We start from the raw sequence: 14,559 nt of genomic DNA on the forward strand, positions 1-14,559 counted from the left end.
CCCTGGTTCAGTCAACTCCCTGGTTTAGCCAACTCCCTGGTTCAGCCAACTCCCTGGTTCAGCCAACTCCCTGGTTCAGCTAACTCCCTGGTTTAGTCAACTCCCTGGTACAGCCAACTCCCTGGATCAGCCAACTCCCTGGTTCAGCCAACTCCCTGGTTCAGCCAACTCCCTGGTTCAGCCAACTCCCTGATTCAGTCAACTCCCTGGTTCAGTCAACTCCCTGGTTCAGCCAACTCCCTGGTTCAGTCAACTCACTCGTTCAGTTAACTCCCTGGTTCAGTCAACTCCCTGGTTTAGCCAACTCCCTGGTTCAGCCAACTCCCTGGTTCAGCCAACTCCTTGGTTCAACCAACTCCCTGGTTCAGCAAACTCCCTGGTTTAGCCAACTCCCTGGTTCAGTCAACTCCCTGGTTCAGCCAATTCCCTGGTTCAGCCAACTCCCTATTTCAGTCAACTCCCTGGTTCAGCCAACTCCCTGGTTCAGTTAACTCCCTGGTTTAGCCAACTCCCTGGTTCAGCCAATTCCCTTGTTCAGCCAACTTCCTGGTTTAGCCAACTCCCTGGTTCAGCCAACTCCCTGGTTCAGCCAACTCCATGGTTCAGCCAACTCCCTGGTTCAGTCAACTCCCTGGTTCAACCAACTCCCTGGTTCAGTTAATTCCCTGCTTTATCCAACTCCCTGGTTCAGCCAACTCCCTGGTTCAGCCAACTCCCTGATTCAGCCAACTCCCTGGCTCAGTCAACTTCTTAGTTCAGCCAACTCCCTGGTTTAGCCAACTCCCTGGTTCAGTCAACTCCCTGGTTTAGCCAAATCCCTGGTTCAGTCAACTCCATGGTTCAGTCAACTCCCTGATTCAGTCACCTTCCTGGTTCAGCCAACTTCCTGGTTTAGCCAACTACCTGGTTCAGTCAACTCCCTGGTTCAGCCAACTCCCTGGTTCAGTCAACTCCATGGTTCAGTGAACTCCCTGATTCAGTCACCTTCCTGGTTCAGCCAACTCCCTGGTTTAGCCAATTCCCTGGTTCAGTGAACTCTGCTTCAGTCAACTCCCTGGTTCAATCAACTCCCTGGTTCAGTCAACTTCCTGATTCAGCCAACTTCCTGGTCCAATCAACTCCCTGGTCCAATCAACTCCCTGGTTCAGCCAACTCCCTGGTTCAGTCAACTCCCTGATTCAGCCAACTCCCTGGTTCAGTCATCTCCCTGGTTCAGCCAACTCCCTGGTACAGCCAATCCCCTGGTTCAGTCAACTCCCTGGTACAGCCAACTCCCTGGTTCAGCCAACTCCCTGGTACAGTCAACTCCCTGGTTCAGTTAACTCCCTGGTTCAGTCAACTCCCTGATTCAGTCAACTCCCTGGTTCGTACCTTCGCTGCTGATTTTCTTATATACCCTCCCGCCTCGACACTAAAAATATCTTAGCCAAGTTGGGGAACATGATTTACGGCAAGGTTCAGAAAATGAATCCCTCTCCTTATCTCTGACGCCAGAGATGCAGTCCAGCAATCAGCGGACGTCGGCGACTCATCCAATCAGTGGGCGTCGGCGACTCATCCAATCAGTGGGCGTCGGCGATTCATCCAATCAGCGGGCGTCGGCGATTCATCCAATTAGAGGACATCGGCAATTTTATCCAATGAGAAGCCTACTGTGTAGGCGAAATGTTTCGGAATAAAGATTCCTTAATTTTAACCAGGTGTCTTAATGCTCAATAATAACACACATAGAGACAGGAATTCAGGAGATTAATTGATCTAATGAGTTTCTGTCTCCACGTGGGTTATTACTGAGCATTAAGACACTTGGTCAAAATATATGAATCTTTATTCCGAAACGTTTCGCCTACATAGTAGGCTTCTCACTAGAGTGGCCGACGCTCTTTGACACTTCAGTCATTTATCTTAATTATCAACTTGTCGGTGGTATTATTTACCACCATATTCACACTTAAAGTAACCGGAAGCCAGACCAGGGCAGCAGGCCATGTTAAAAGGACACTGTTGACAAAATGGTCTTAGAGGAATAGGGTAGTTGTTGTAACATTTCCGGAGAACTGACGTGTTGGTCACGCAGCGTTCACACTGTGTTGGTCACGCAGCGTTCACACTGACGTGTTGGTCACGCAGCGTTCACACTGACGTGTTGGTCACGCAGCGTTCACACTGTGTTGGTCACGCAGCGTTCACACTGACGTGTTGGTCACGCAGCGTTCACACTGACGTGTTGGTCACGCAGCGTTCACACTGACGTGTTGGTCACGCAGCGTTCACACTGTGTTGGTCACGCAGCGTTCACACTGACGTGTTGGTCACGCAGCGTTCACACTGACGTGTTGGTCACGCAGCGTTCACACTGACGTGTTGGTCACGCAGCGTTCACAATGATGCGTTGGTCACGCAGCTTTCACACTGTGTTGGTCACGCAGCGTTCACACTGTGTTGGTCACGCAGCGTTCACACTGACGCGTTGGTCACGCAGCGTTCACACTGACGCGTTGGTCACGCAGCGTTCACACTGACGTGTTGGTCACGCAGCGTTCACACTGACGTGTTGGTCACGCAGCGTTCACACTGACGTGTTGGTCACGCAGCGTTCACACTGACGCGTTCGTCACGCGGCGATCACACTGACGTGTTGGTCACGCAGCGTTCACACTGACGCGTTCGTCACGCGGCGTTCACACTGACGCGTTCGTCACGCGACTTTCACACTGACGCGTTCGTCACGCGGCGTTCACACTGACGCGTTCGTCACGCGGCGTTCACACTGACGTGTTGGTCACGCAGCGTTCACACTGACGCGTTCGTCACGCAGCGTTCACACTGACGCGTTCGTCACGCGGCGTTCATAGCCGTAAAAAAATTTATCAAAACAATAAAAAACAAGAATAAAATCAACAAACAAAAGATAAGGTGTGTTTGTGTGTGTGTGTGTGAGTATCTGTGTGTGTCTGTGCCGTCTCTCTTGGACCAGGAAAGGGCTCGAACCCGCATAATCAAACCCCACAACAGACGGACATCAAAGAGTTTAACCCGCCAAGCGAAATCTTTGACACACAGGTGACAGCATGCTGGACTACATGGGGCCAGCAGCAACAGAGTGGTTGATCAGGCCCTGATCCACCGGGAGGCCTGGACAAGGATCGGGACGTGGGGGCCTTGACCCCCGGAACACCCTGCAGGTAGACTCCAGGTAGATAGACTCCAAGTCATGTAGCGACTTGATACTGCGGTCCACTACAAGCTTAAAAATAAACTGTAGTAAAACACCGCTAAAGTCAGGTATTTACATGATCGAAGGAAGTATGTCAGTTGTTGTAAAATATATGAAGGAAAACCTGGTGTAACCCTTGTAAAACTTGTGTATGGTAAATTACAACTGATGAAAAACTGGGTATATGTCTCCTCAGTGATTACCTTCATGGTAGATCTCTAAGTGTAGTTCTCAATGGAACGGAATCAGCAAGACATCCTATTGGGGCAAGTGTTCCACAAGGAAGCGTGCTGGGTCCATTGTTATGGAATGTCTACTTCAACGACCTTCTTCATCTCATCTCAGAATCACATGCATATGCAGACGACTGTACACTGACATTCACTTATCCAAGAGAAGAAATGCCAGCTGCTCTAAGCTACATCAATCACCAGCTAAGAGCTATATCAGCTTGGGGAAATAGATGGCAAGTAACATTTGCACCTGAGAAAACGCAAATGATGATCGTCTCTAGGCACTATGATGGTAATGATGGTGCAGTAGTAAGGATGAATGGGAGGGTGTTGGCACCTGGAGAAGAAGTTGATATCCTAGGGTGAAATTTGACTCCAAACTAACCATGAAGAACCATGTTGTGAATCTAGCAAACAAGGCAGCCAGGAAGCTTACAGCACTTCGCCGTATCTCGCATCTGCTTGACAGTAGGGGTTGCAAGATTCTGTACGAGGCACAAGTACGCTCACACCTTGAGTATGCTCCACTTTCTTGGTTTGCCTGCCCCCCCCCCCTCATCTACGACTGCTTGACAGAGTGGAGAACAGAGCAAGACGTCTCATCTCTCGCCTAGACCCATCCTGGATAGATCTGTCATTTCAGCAGAGCCTTCAACATAGGAGGGATGTGGGTGGCCTTACTGTTATGTACAAGGCCAATATTGTCAAAGTACCACACTTGGATCCACTTCGAGGACAGCGTGAAACAAGCTTTTATGCCACAAGACGGGCAGAAAGCAGCAACTTCACTCTGGCTGCACCCTTCTCCAGAACATCACTCCATCTGAGATCATATATACCCAGGATGACTCGAGTATGGAACACATTCGTACAGCATAATGATGTCAACGAGATAAAGTCAGTTGATCAAATGAAAATGCTGGCCCACACATGGCTCCAACTTCATCCTGTTCCCTACTTGTATGTCTCATAACAATAAAAATGCTTTCAAATGAGCTGATGTAGGAATCCTCAACCTGTAAATAGCTTGTCAATAAAGCTAGGGATCCTTAACCTTGTCAAACCCTGTGTAAAAAAAAGAGAGAGAGAGAGAGAGAGAGAGAGAGAGAGAGAGAGAGAGAGAGAGAGAGAGAGAGAGAGAGAGAGAGAGAGAGAGAGAGAGAAACGAATGTGTGAGAGTGAGGTTGGTGAGGTGGATCAGGCATTTTGTCCGGCGGAAATGAGTGAAAGAGCTGGACCTGGACATTAAGTGAATGATGAGGCTGATGAGGAGCTGGGTGGAAGCTCACTGTCACCTGCTTCATAACCTCGACCACCTGCACCTGAGTCAGGGGAGCTGGGTGGAAGCTCACTGTCACCTGCTTCATAACCTCGACCACCTGCACCTGAGTCAGGGGAGCTGGGTGGAAGCTCACCGTCACCTGCTTCATAACCTCGACCACCTGCACCTGAGTCAGGGGAGCTGGGTGGAAGCTCACCGTCACCTGCTTCATAACCTCGACCACCTGCACCTGAGTCAGGGGAGCTGGGTGGAAGCTCACCGTCACCTGCTTCATAACCTCGACCACCTGCACCTGAGTCAGGGGAGCTGGGTGGAAGCTCACCGTCACCTGCTTCATAACCTCGACCACCTGCACCTGAGTCAGGGGAGCTGGGTGGAAGCTCACCGTCACCTGCTTCATAACCTCGACCACCTGCACCTGAGTCAGGGGAGCTGGATGGAAGCTCACCGTCACCTGCTTCATAACCTCGACCACCTGCACCTGAGTCAGGGGAGCTGGGTGGAAGCTCACCGTCACCTGCTTCATAACCTCGACCACCTGCACCTGAGTCAGGGGCACTGGATGGAAGCTCACCGTCACCTGCTTCATAACCTCGACCACCTGCACCTGAGTCAGGGACACTTACTGTTTGTTGTCATTCTCAGAACCTTCGGTGAACTAGGAAATGCAAGACCCACCACTAAAGAAGCGGACATACCACGGAGAATATTTAGGTGTATGTGCGTGGTAACGTAATAATGTACACATAGATGTAGGTATGTAGGGTGTATGTAGAGATGTAGGTGTTAATGTAGATGTATGTGGGTGCTAATGTAGTAATGTACACATGTTGGTGTTAGTGGGTGATAATGTAGTAATGTACACATGCAGGTGTATGTTTGTTAATGTACACATGTAGATGTAAGTGGGTGATAATGTAGCAATGTAATGATAAAGGTCATGGAGCAGCAAAAGTGACCTAGTAGTGACCAGTGAAGAGGGGGCCCCAGGAACTGTGACTCGACCCCTGCAACCTCAACTAGGTGAGTACATGTATGTAAGTGTATGTGGATGTTAATGTAATAATAATAATAATAATAATAATAATAATAATAATAATAATAATAATAATAATAATAATAATAATAATAATAATATTTATTTCTACAAGTACAGAATACAATTTAATATAGACCATATCAGACATCAGTAACATGCTATATAGAAAGCCCCTGGTTATGCAAAGCATTTTGGCCAATCTTGGTTAATTTTGTCCCCAGGATGCGACCCACACCAGTTGGCTAACACCCTGATACTTACTGCTAGGTGAACAGGAACAGCAGGTGTCTAAAGGAAACAAGCCCAAATGTTTCCACCCGTACCGGGGATCGAACCACGGACCTCATTGTGTGAGCTGAGTGCGCTACCAACACATGCAAGTATTATTTAGGTAATAAAAGAAAGGATTTACTTACTTGAGCGGCCGCACGGGGTTCAACCTCGATGATCTCATCAGAAGAAGAAGTACTGGGCTTGCGGCTGTGCGAAGCCCTGGTCTGGGAGACGGGCGTGTGGCGGCGCGGGGTGGTGGTCTCTACGTCAGGTCCAGGTGTGAAGGACCGCAGGGGGATGCTGTCCCCGCGGCCCCCCAGCTTGTGGATGTTGTCCAGGAGGCTGTTGATGTCGGTCAGGTCTTTGTCAGGGGGGTCCCCGGCCAGGAGAGTGAGGGGCGTGGTCTCCTCGGGGTCGTCTTGTCCCAGCTGCTGCCCACCTGGAGCGTCCCCCGCACCGCCGCCCACGCCGCCGCTAAGCTCCCGGGGCGCCGCTGGTCCGCCGTTGCAACGCCCACTGTCTCCAATCTCACGCATCACGTTCCCTGGGGCTCGCGGCGACCACCAGCACATGGGGGTCCGGCCCAGGGCCACCCAATAGGGGCCCGGCCCCTTCTCCTGGTTGTGAGGGCGGCGGGCGGTGTTGGGGTCATCACAGGGCGGGCACACCAGCCCGGAACAAGCTGTTAGCCACCATCACTAACACACCACTCACACCACCATCTCACACCAGCATTCCACTATCCTCTCACGAATCTACTGGAGGTTTATAAGACTGCCTCGGAGCACTGTTTACACTGGTGTTTCTGCACTTTAAAAACAAACTGCTGATTAGTTGCTGAGTCGATAGAACGTTGTGTTCGTTATACTTTCACTAATGAGTTTATCTGTAAATGGAAGGGCACTGCGTTACTGAAGAGTCACCAACCCTTCATCTCACTGGCACTAGACCCTTAGTGGCACCCTGTTCGTCCTGGCTCTGACTGTGCCAAAACCTCTACTGACCTCCCTCCCAACCACAACAATACACGGGGCTCGGTCACACCAGTACCATGACACACCAGTGCCATGACACACCAGTGCCATGACACACCAGTGCCATGACACACCAGTACCATGACACACCAGTGCCATGACACACCAGTACCATGACACGCCAGTACCATGACACACTAGTGCCATGACACGCCAGTACCATGACACACCAGTGCCATGACATACCAGTACCAAGACACAACAGTACCATGACACACCAGTGCCATGACACACCAGTGCCAAGACACAACAGTACCATAACACACCAGAACCAAGACACAACAGTACCATAACACACCAGTGCCATGACACACAAGTACCATGACACACCAGTGCCAAGACACACCAGTGCCATGACACACCAGTGCCATGACACACCAGTACCATGACACACCAGTGCCATGACACACCAGTACCATGACACGCCAGTACCATGACACACTAGTGCCATGACACGCCAGTACCATGACACACCAGTGCCATGACATACCAGTACCATGACACACCAGTGCCATGACACACCAGTACCATGACACACCAGTGCCATGACACACCAGTACCAAGACACAACAGTACCATGACACACCAGTGCCATGACACACCAGTGCCAAGACACAACAGTACCATGACACACCAGTACCAAGACACAACAGTACCATAACACACCAGAACCAAGACACAACAGTACCATAACACACCAGTGCCATGACACACAAGTACCATGACACACCAGTGCCAAGACACACCAGTGCCATGACACACTACTACCATGACACACCAGTGCCATGACACGCCAGTACCATGACACACCAGTGCCATGACACACCAGTGCCATGACACGCTAGTGCCATGACACCAGCACCATGACACACCAGTGCCATGACACACCAGTACCATGACACACCAGTACCATGACACATTAGTGCCACGACACACCAGTGCCATGACACACCACTGCCGTGACACACCAGCACCATGACACACCAGTACCATGTCCTTGGATACACCAGTACCATCTTCTTGGATATACCAGTACCATGTCCTTTGATATACCAGTGCCATGTCCTTGGATATACCAGTGCCATGTCCATGGATATACCAGCACCATATCCTCGGACACACCAATGCCATATCCTCGGATACACCAGTACCATGTCCTCGAGCACACCAGTGCCATGGATACACCAGTCCCTTGGATACACCAGTACCAAGTCCTTAGATACATCAGTGCCATGGATACACCAGTGCCATGGATACACCAGTGCCACGGATACACCAGTGCCACGGATACACCAGTATCTTGGATACACCAGTGCCATGTCCCTGGACATACCATTACCACGTCCTTGGACACACCAGTGCCATATCCTTGGATACATCAGTGTCATATCCTTGGATACGCCAGTGCCATATCCTTGGATACACCAGTGCCATGTCTTTGGATACACCAGTAACCGGGGCGTCCGTTATACCAGTACAATGTACTGGATCATACCAGTACCAGAGTCTCCGTTATAGCAGTGATCAGTCCAAGAGTCCACACACACACACACCAGCTACGTCACACTCCCAGAGAAGAGTTGTGACAATGTGACAATGTCACCTTTGCTTCTCATTGTGACAAAGGTACGTGTTACGACCTCAATAATGGTATATAGTAGGTAAGACACATAGGCAACAGTTAGGCAACTTTTTTGCGAAACGTTTCGACTACACAGTAGGCTTCTTCAGTCGAGTACAGAAAGTAGGCAGGAGCAGTAGACGATGTAATCAGTCCATCACCCTACTTTCTGTACTCGACTGAAGAAACCTACTGTGTAGGCGAAACGTTTCGGAATAAAGTTGCTTAACTGTTGCCTATGTGTCTTACCTACCAACCTGTTGGTATTGTATACCATTTTGATATTCAATAGTGGTATATAATAATAACAAAGTAATAAATTAGACACATGTGCAACACCTGGGGTGTTTTTATTTCAAGTAAAGATACTCAGGTGTTGGACATGTATCTAATTGAGATATTATGTATCTAATTCACGTGTTATGTGAGCACCTCTGGTAGCAACCAGCACCGCAGGAATGCCACCGGGAGTTGCCTGAGCACCTCTGGTAGCGCAGAAGCTCAGTGGTGAGAGAAACTGACTCACAATCGCAAGGACCAGTGTTCAACTCCCTCTCCTCCCCCACATTGTTTCTTTCAGGCAGGGAGTTGAACACTGGTCCTTGCGATTGTGAGTCAGTTTCTCTCACCACTGAGCTACGCTGTGGTGTGATATGTGATAGTTAAGGTAAAAGTGGGAAGGTGAGGGTAAAGGTAAGAGGTGAGTGATGGGTGAGGGGTTAGGTAGGGAAGGGCAGGGTAAGGGAGGGGTTGGCAGGGTGAGGGTAAAGGAGGGAGGGGAAGGGAGAGAGAGGCTGGGGCAGAGAGGAGCTTAAAGTAGAGGGATTCACCTGGGTGAGGTAGGCAAGACAGGTGCTCCCTACCAGTGTACATGCTGACTGCTGGAGGGAGGTGATGGTGAGGTGCTGCTGGGAAGGATTCTGGGGAGGTGCTGCTGGAGGGAGGAGCTCCTTAGGGACGCTGTTGAGTAGGTGCTACTGGGGAGGTGCTGTTACACTCACTTTAGAAGTACTGGTGTTTCTTATATACATATATATACATATATAGATATATATATATATATATATAGATATATATATATATATATATATCTATATATATATATATATATAGATATATATATAGATAGATAGATAGATAGATAGATAGATAGATAGATAGATAATGGTTCTGTCTCCATATAAGTTATTACTGAGCATAAAATACACAGGTATACACAAATAAGTAACACGCTTCATACCAACACTTCAAAAGACTTCCTCTTTCGGCTAAAAATACACGACCAGTGTACAACAAGCATGCGCTCTCTCTCTCTCTCCTCTCTCTTTCTCTCCTTTCTCTCTCTCTCTCTCTCCCCCCACAACAGAAGAAAAAATATTACACGTTTCGCTCACTTTCGAGTCTTGGTGTGCAATACGTGCACCTGTCTTGCTTCCTTTAAGGTAACAAAATGATGGTGAAAAGACACACGAGTGCAGACAAATAAAGAATGGCATTTTAGTGCATTTTTCTGGTTTCCTTTTTCCCACCGTGTCGATATTTAACACTAAGAAACTGATGCTGCGCTGCGGCGGTGATTGGAGACGGTGGGTGGCAAGGTGCCTGAGTGCCACTGAAACTGGCTGCTCGGGGCACACTAAACATTTTCTTTAATAAACTGTCTTAGCGTCACTTTATCTCTGCTGATGACCTCAGGGATCATCGCCCCCGTGGCCCCGTTGCTGCTCAGGGCTCCTACATGCAAGGCAATATTACGGGACTAAGAACTATTAATCCACACATAAGTGAAGATAAATGCGTAGTGAATGTAAGTAGATGTTGGTAAAATTTACCTTTCACCTTGCGTGTTCGTGTGACACTAACAAGAAGCCAGTAATCCCACCAGAGTGCAAAACGTTAAACAGGATTCATCGTTTTTTTCACCGCTTAATGCTGGTATTGTTAATAAGCGTGAACCACTGTGGTTGGTGAATTAACAAAGTTTGGGGGAGCTTTAATAATGTCATCCTCAAGAGACATTCATGTATTTAGTTCAATCTTCAATTAACATTTGGGTAAAATACCCAAATACTGATATAAGATGAACGTCACACTCGTGCTTCTGTATCATCAGGGATGATACACAACCCGCACGTAGGAGAAAGAAACTTCTTTCATAGGAGAAAGAAGCTTATGAATGAAGGTTTTTTCTGATATGTGTGAGTTATTTGTGTATTGTTCCTGTCATGGTATAATGCGTTTTTGTTCATCATCAGGTATGTTTCGCAAAAGCTGTATAATACCCACAAATTTATAAATCATTCACATTTGTAAGAGTATAAAATTTCTATTGCGAAGCGTTTCGCTCATCAGGACCTTCACCAATCCAATGTTTTGCTCACCTAGACCTCTAGCAATCCAATTCATCACGTTCATGACTCCAATAAATTGCAGTATAATATAAAGGTCTTGGTGAGTGTGACGTTTCCCGATGAAAGTTTCCTAATGCTAGCAATGTTTGGAAAGTAAGCAAACTGATTTTCAACTCTCTCACATACAGAACACAAAGAGCTTTGGTAAACAGAGCAAATCCAGCATTAGCACAGTAAAAAAAAAACTCTGTACCCCAAGGCACGGTCTTGACTCCTCTATTATTTCTTATTCTCACACCAGACACAGATTAGAACACTCGCCACGGTTTTGAACTGTCATTTGCAGATGAGACTAAAATAAGCATTAAAATCACCTAGGTAGAAGCCACAAAATATTGCAAGAAGATTTGAGCAAAGTCTTCCCGTGGACGGTGGAGAATAACATGATGGTCAGTGGTGAAAAGTTCCAACTGCTTAGATATGGAAAGAATGGAGAAATCAAAGGAGACACTGTGTACAGAATGCATGAAGATCGCCAAATAAAACGATAGGAACATGTGAAGGATCTCGGTATACTAATGTCAGTTGACCTTAAGGCAAATATCACAAAATCAGGAAAATGGAGGGATAATAAGAACTTAAAAATGGAGGATAATAAGAACTTAAAAATGGAAGTAGCGCCAATGGTCACACTATTCAAATCGCTTGTGCTCTATCGCTCAGAGTATTGTTCAGTGTTGACAGTTCCGCTCAGGGCAGGAGATATATCAGAGCTAGAACAGATACAAAGGTCATTTACGGCCAGAAAAGTGCCAATAAAGCATTTAAATTATGCAAAACGCTTTACAGCCCTAAATATGTATTTACTGGAGCAGAGGAGAGAGAAATAAATGATATGTGCCTGAAAATTACGTGAGGACCTAATCCCAAGTCTACCCATTTTCCATATCTCTCACTTGTGTGTATGTGTGTGTGTGTGTGTGTGTGTGTGTGTGTGTGTGTGTGTGTGTGTGTGTGTGTGTGTGTGTGTGTGTGTGTGTGTGTGTGTGTGTGTGTGTGTGCTGAAACAATACTTTTATCCCCATTTAAAGTATTTTTGACTGATAGTGTACAGGTTACATGTCGCCTGACTGCCCTCGTGTGGTAGATGGGCTTCATATTCACCAACCAGTCTACCAACACACTCACCAAACAGTCTACCAACACACTCACCAAACAGTCTACCAACACACTCACCAACCAGTCTAAAAACACACTCACCAACCAAAGTCTACCAACACACTCACCAACCGCAGTCTAGAACACACAACATCCAAAAGAAGCACCGTGAATTCCCAGAGCACCACCAGTCCACAGAACACCATCAGTCCCCAGAGCAAAATTAGTCTCCAGAGGACACTCAACCCCCAGGCGACCATTAATTCCTAGATAACCATAAGTCCCCACAGCACCATCAGTCCTAAGAGCACCATCAGTCAGCAAAGCACCATTAGTTCCAAGAGCACCATTAGCCCCCAGACCACCATCAGTCCCGATACCACTATTAGCCCCCAAAGCACCATCAGTCAGCAGAGCACAATCAGTCCCCAGAGCACCATCGACCAGTCCCTAGTGCACCACCAGTCCCTAGAACACCATCAGTCCCCAGAACACCATCAGTCCCCAGAACACCATCAGTCCCCAGAACACCATCAGTCCCCAGAACACCATCAGTCCCCAGAACACCATCAGTCCCCAGAACACCATCAGTCCCCAGAACACCATCAGTCCCCAGAACACCATCAGTCCCCAGAACACCATCAGTCAGCATCTAACAAGAGATGATCACATAAATCGCGCTGGTTAATCACGGCGAAATATCATTACATGACTAATAATCACCTGCGATGTGTGTGTGTGTGTGTGTGTGTGTGTGTGTGTGTGTGTGTGTGTGTGTGTGTGTGTGTGTGTGTCCCGTGAAGGGTTTACATTGTAATACTGATAAAACTTATATGACACTGATACAATGCGTCTACTCACATCAATAACGATGACTATAAAAATAATAATAACCGTTATTACTATTATTATTATTATTAGTATCATTATTAGTATTATTATTGCTATTATTATTATTATTATTATTATTAGTTATTATTACTGATCCAAGGAAAGGAATGAACAGCTACAATTCCTTGGATGAAGAACCCTTCAGAGGGAATCAAACTTTCTCAGCATCAACACCGACTTCCATAGAATTTCATATTTATTTTTTTACAAATATGTCAAATTTCCTCGCACTAACAAACTGACTGATCTCCCCCGAGGGTGAGCGAAACTAAGTGGGAAAAACGAGCGTGAATGTAGCATTAGGTAGGCTAAGAATCATTACCTAACAAATACCCGACGAGGATAACAAAGAATTCTTTGTATTTGTTTTCCATTTCTATACCTTTATTGTTTTCATTATTTCTTCAGATGTACATATGCACAAAAAAAATTACAAAGAAAATATTGCGAAAATATTCTTCTTATTCTTCCCCCCAAATTCCTTTTCTACAAAATCACTTAAAGAATAAGAGAGTATAATATAAGGAAAGAAATGTTGTGTTTTGTGTCTCTCTGTACACTTGAGAATTTTCCTGAATCACTGTTTAATTAAGGGGTTAAAGTATTCCTAACTGAATGTTCAGAGGTGTAATGAAGACTTAATGACCCTTATGCAGACGATGGGCTTTAATTAACCTGCCAACAATCACAGTTTGATTGTATGTTTCTGCAAGGTTGCCTCTTAGATGTTTCCTAAGGAGAGAAACCTTTAAGACGCTGCCTGAATTTTCTTCTCGTATTTTTGTATTGATTTTGGGCTGTGTGGTGCCAATTTGGCATTTAATTTTTTTTTTAACAAACTGCATTTCCAATTTGAAATGAGAAAAGAAAACTGAAAAAAATCGTGTTTTTTGGGGGTGTTTGTAAAATTAATAAGGACATTAGACTTTCCAATATACGGAACATTGGTGGCAACGTTTTTCATTTTATTCTCCATTTTTCTGTAACTCGAGAATGCCTTATTCGATCCATTTCAAAAATTCACTGTTGATGTACCGTATCTAGGACAAGATTCACAGGACTATTTGCATTCTTGGGTTCCCTACAATGTTACACAAGTCAATCCTAGATCTTGTTTCCAAGTGATAACTAGGCTAAGCTTCTTCCGATAGGCTTCAAAATTTCCACACTGGTGAATCCTGAATATGATAATGGCAAACAATACCGACAATTTGGTAAGACAAGTGCAACAGTTAGGTATCTTTATTACGAAACATATCGCCTACACAGTAGGCTTCTTCAGCTGAATACAGAGGCGGTAGTAGAAGCAGCAGAGATGTAAAGACGATGTAATCAGTCCATCACCCTTGAAGACTCAATGTTGAGGTGGTCCAGGCTGAGGGACTGACCACCTCAAAAACTACGTCTTTGAGGCTGATGGACTGATTACACTGGCTTTACATCTCTACTGCTTCTGTTGC

The 14,559-nt window shown here is 46.5% G+C and overlaps 1 protein-coding gene across 1 annotated transcript in view; it reads right to left on the reverse strand.

The window, feature by feature from the left end:
- Positions 1 to 6,083: 6,083 nt before the first annotated feature.
- The window catches only part of LOC128699361 (uncharacterized), a 20,362-nt gene continuing 11,886 nt past the window's right edge, over positions 6,084 to 14,559 (reverse strand). Inside the window, exon 2 of the mRNA XM_053792029.1 lies at positions 6,084 to 6,930. Within this exon, the coding sequence (XP_053648004.1) occupies positions 6,155 to 6,616 (462 nt within the window). The 5' untranslated portion in view covers positions 6,617 to 6,930 and the 3' untranslated portion in view covers positions 6,084 to 6,154. The remainder of the gene's footprint in view (positions 6,931 to 14,559) is intronic.

The sequence above is a fragment of the Cherax quadricarinatus genome, chromosome 14 (genome assembly GCF_038502225.1).
Source record: "Cherax quadricarinatus isolate ZL_2023a chromosome 14, ASM3850222v1, whole genome shotgun sequence".
NCBI classification, from domain to species: domain Eukaryota; kingdom Metazoa; phylum Arthropoda; class Malacostraca; order Decapoda; family Parastacidae; genus Cherax; species Cherax quadricarinatus.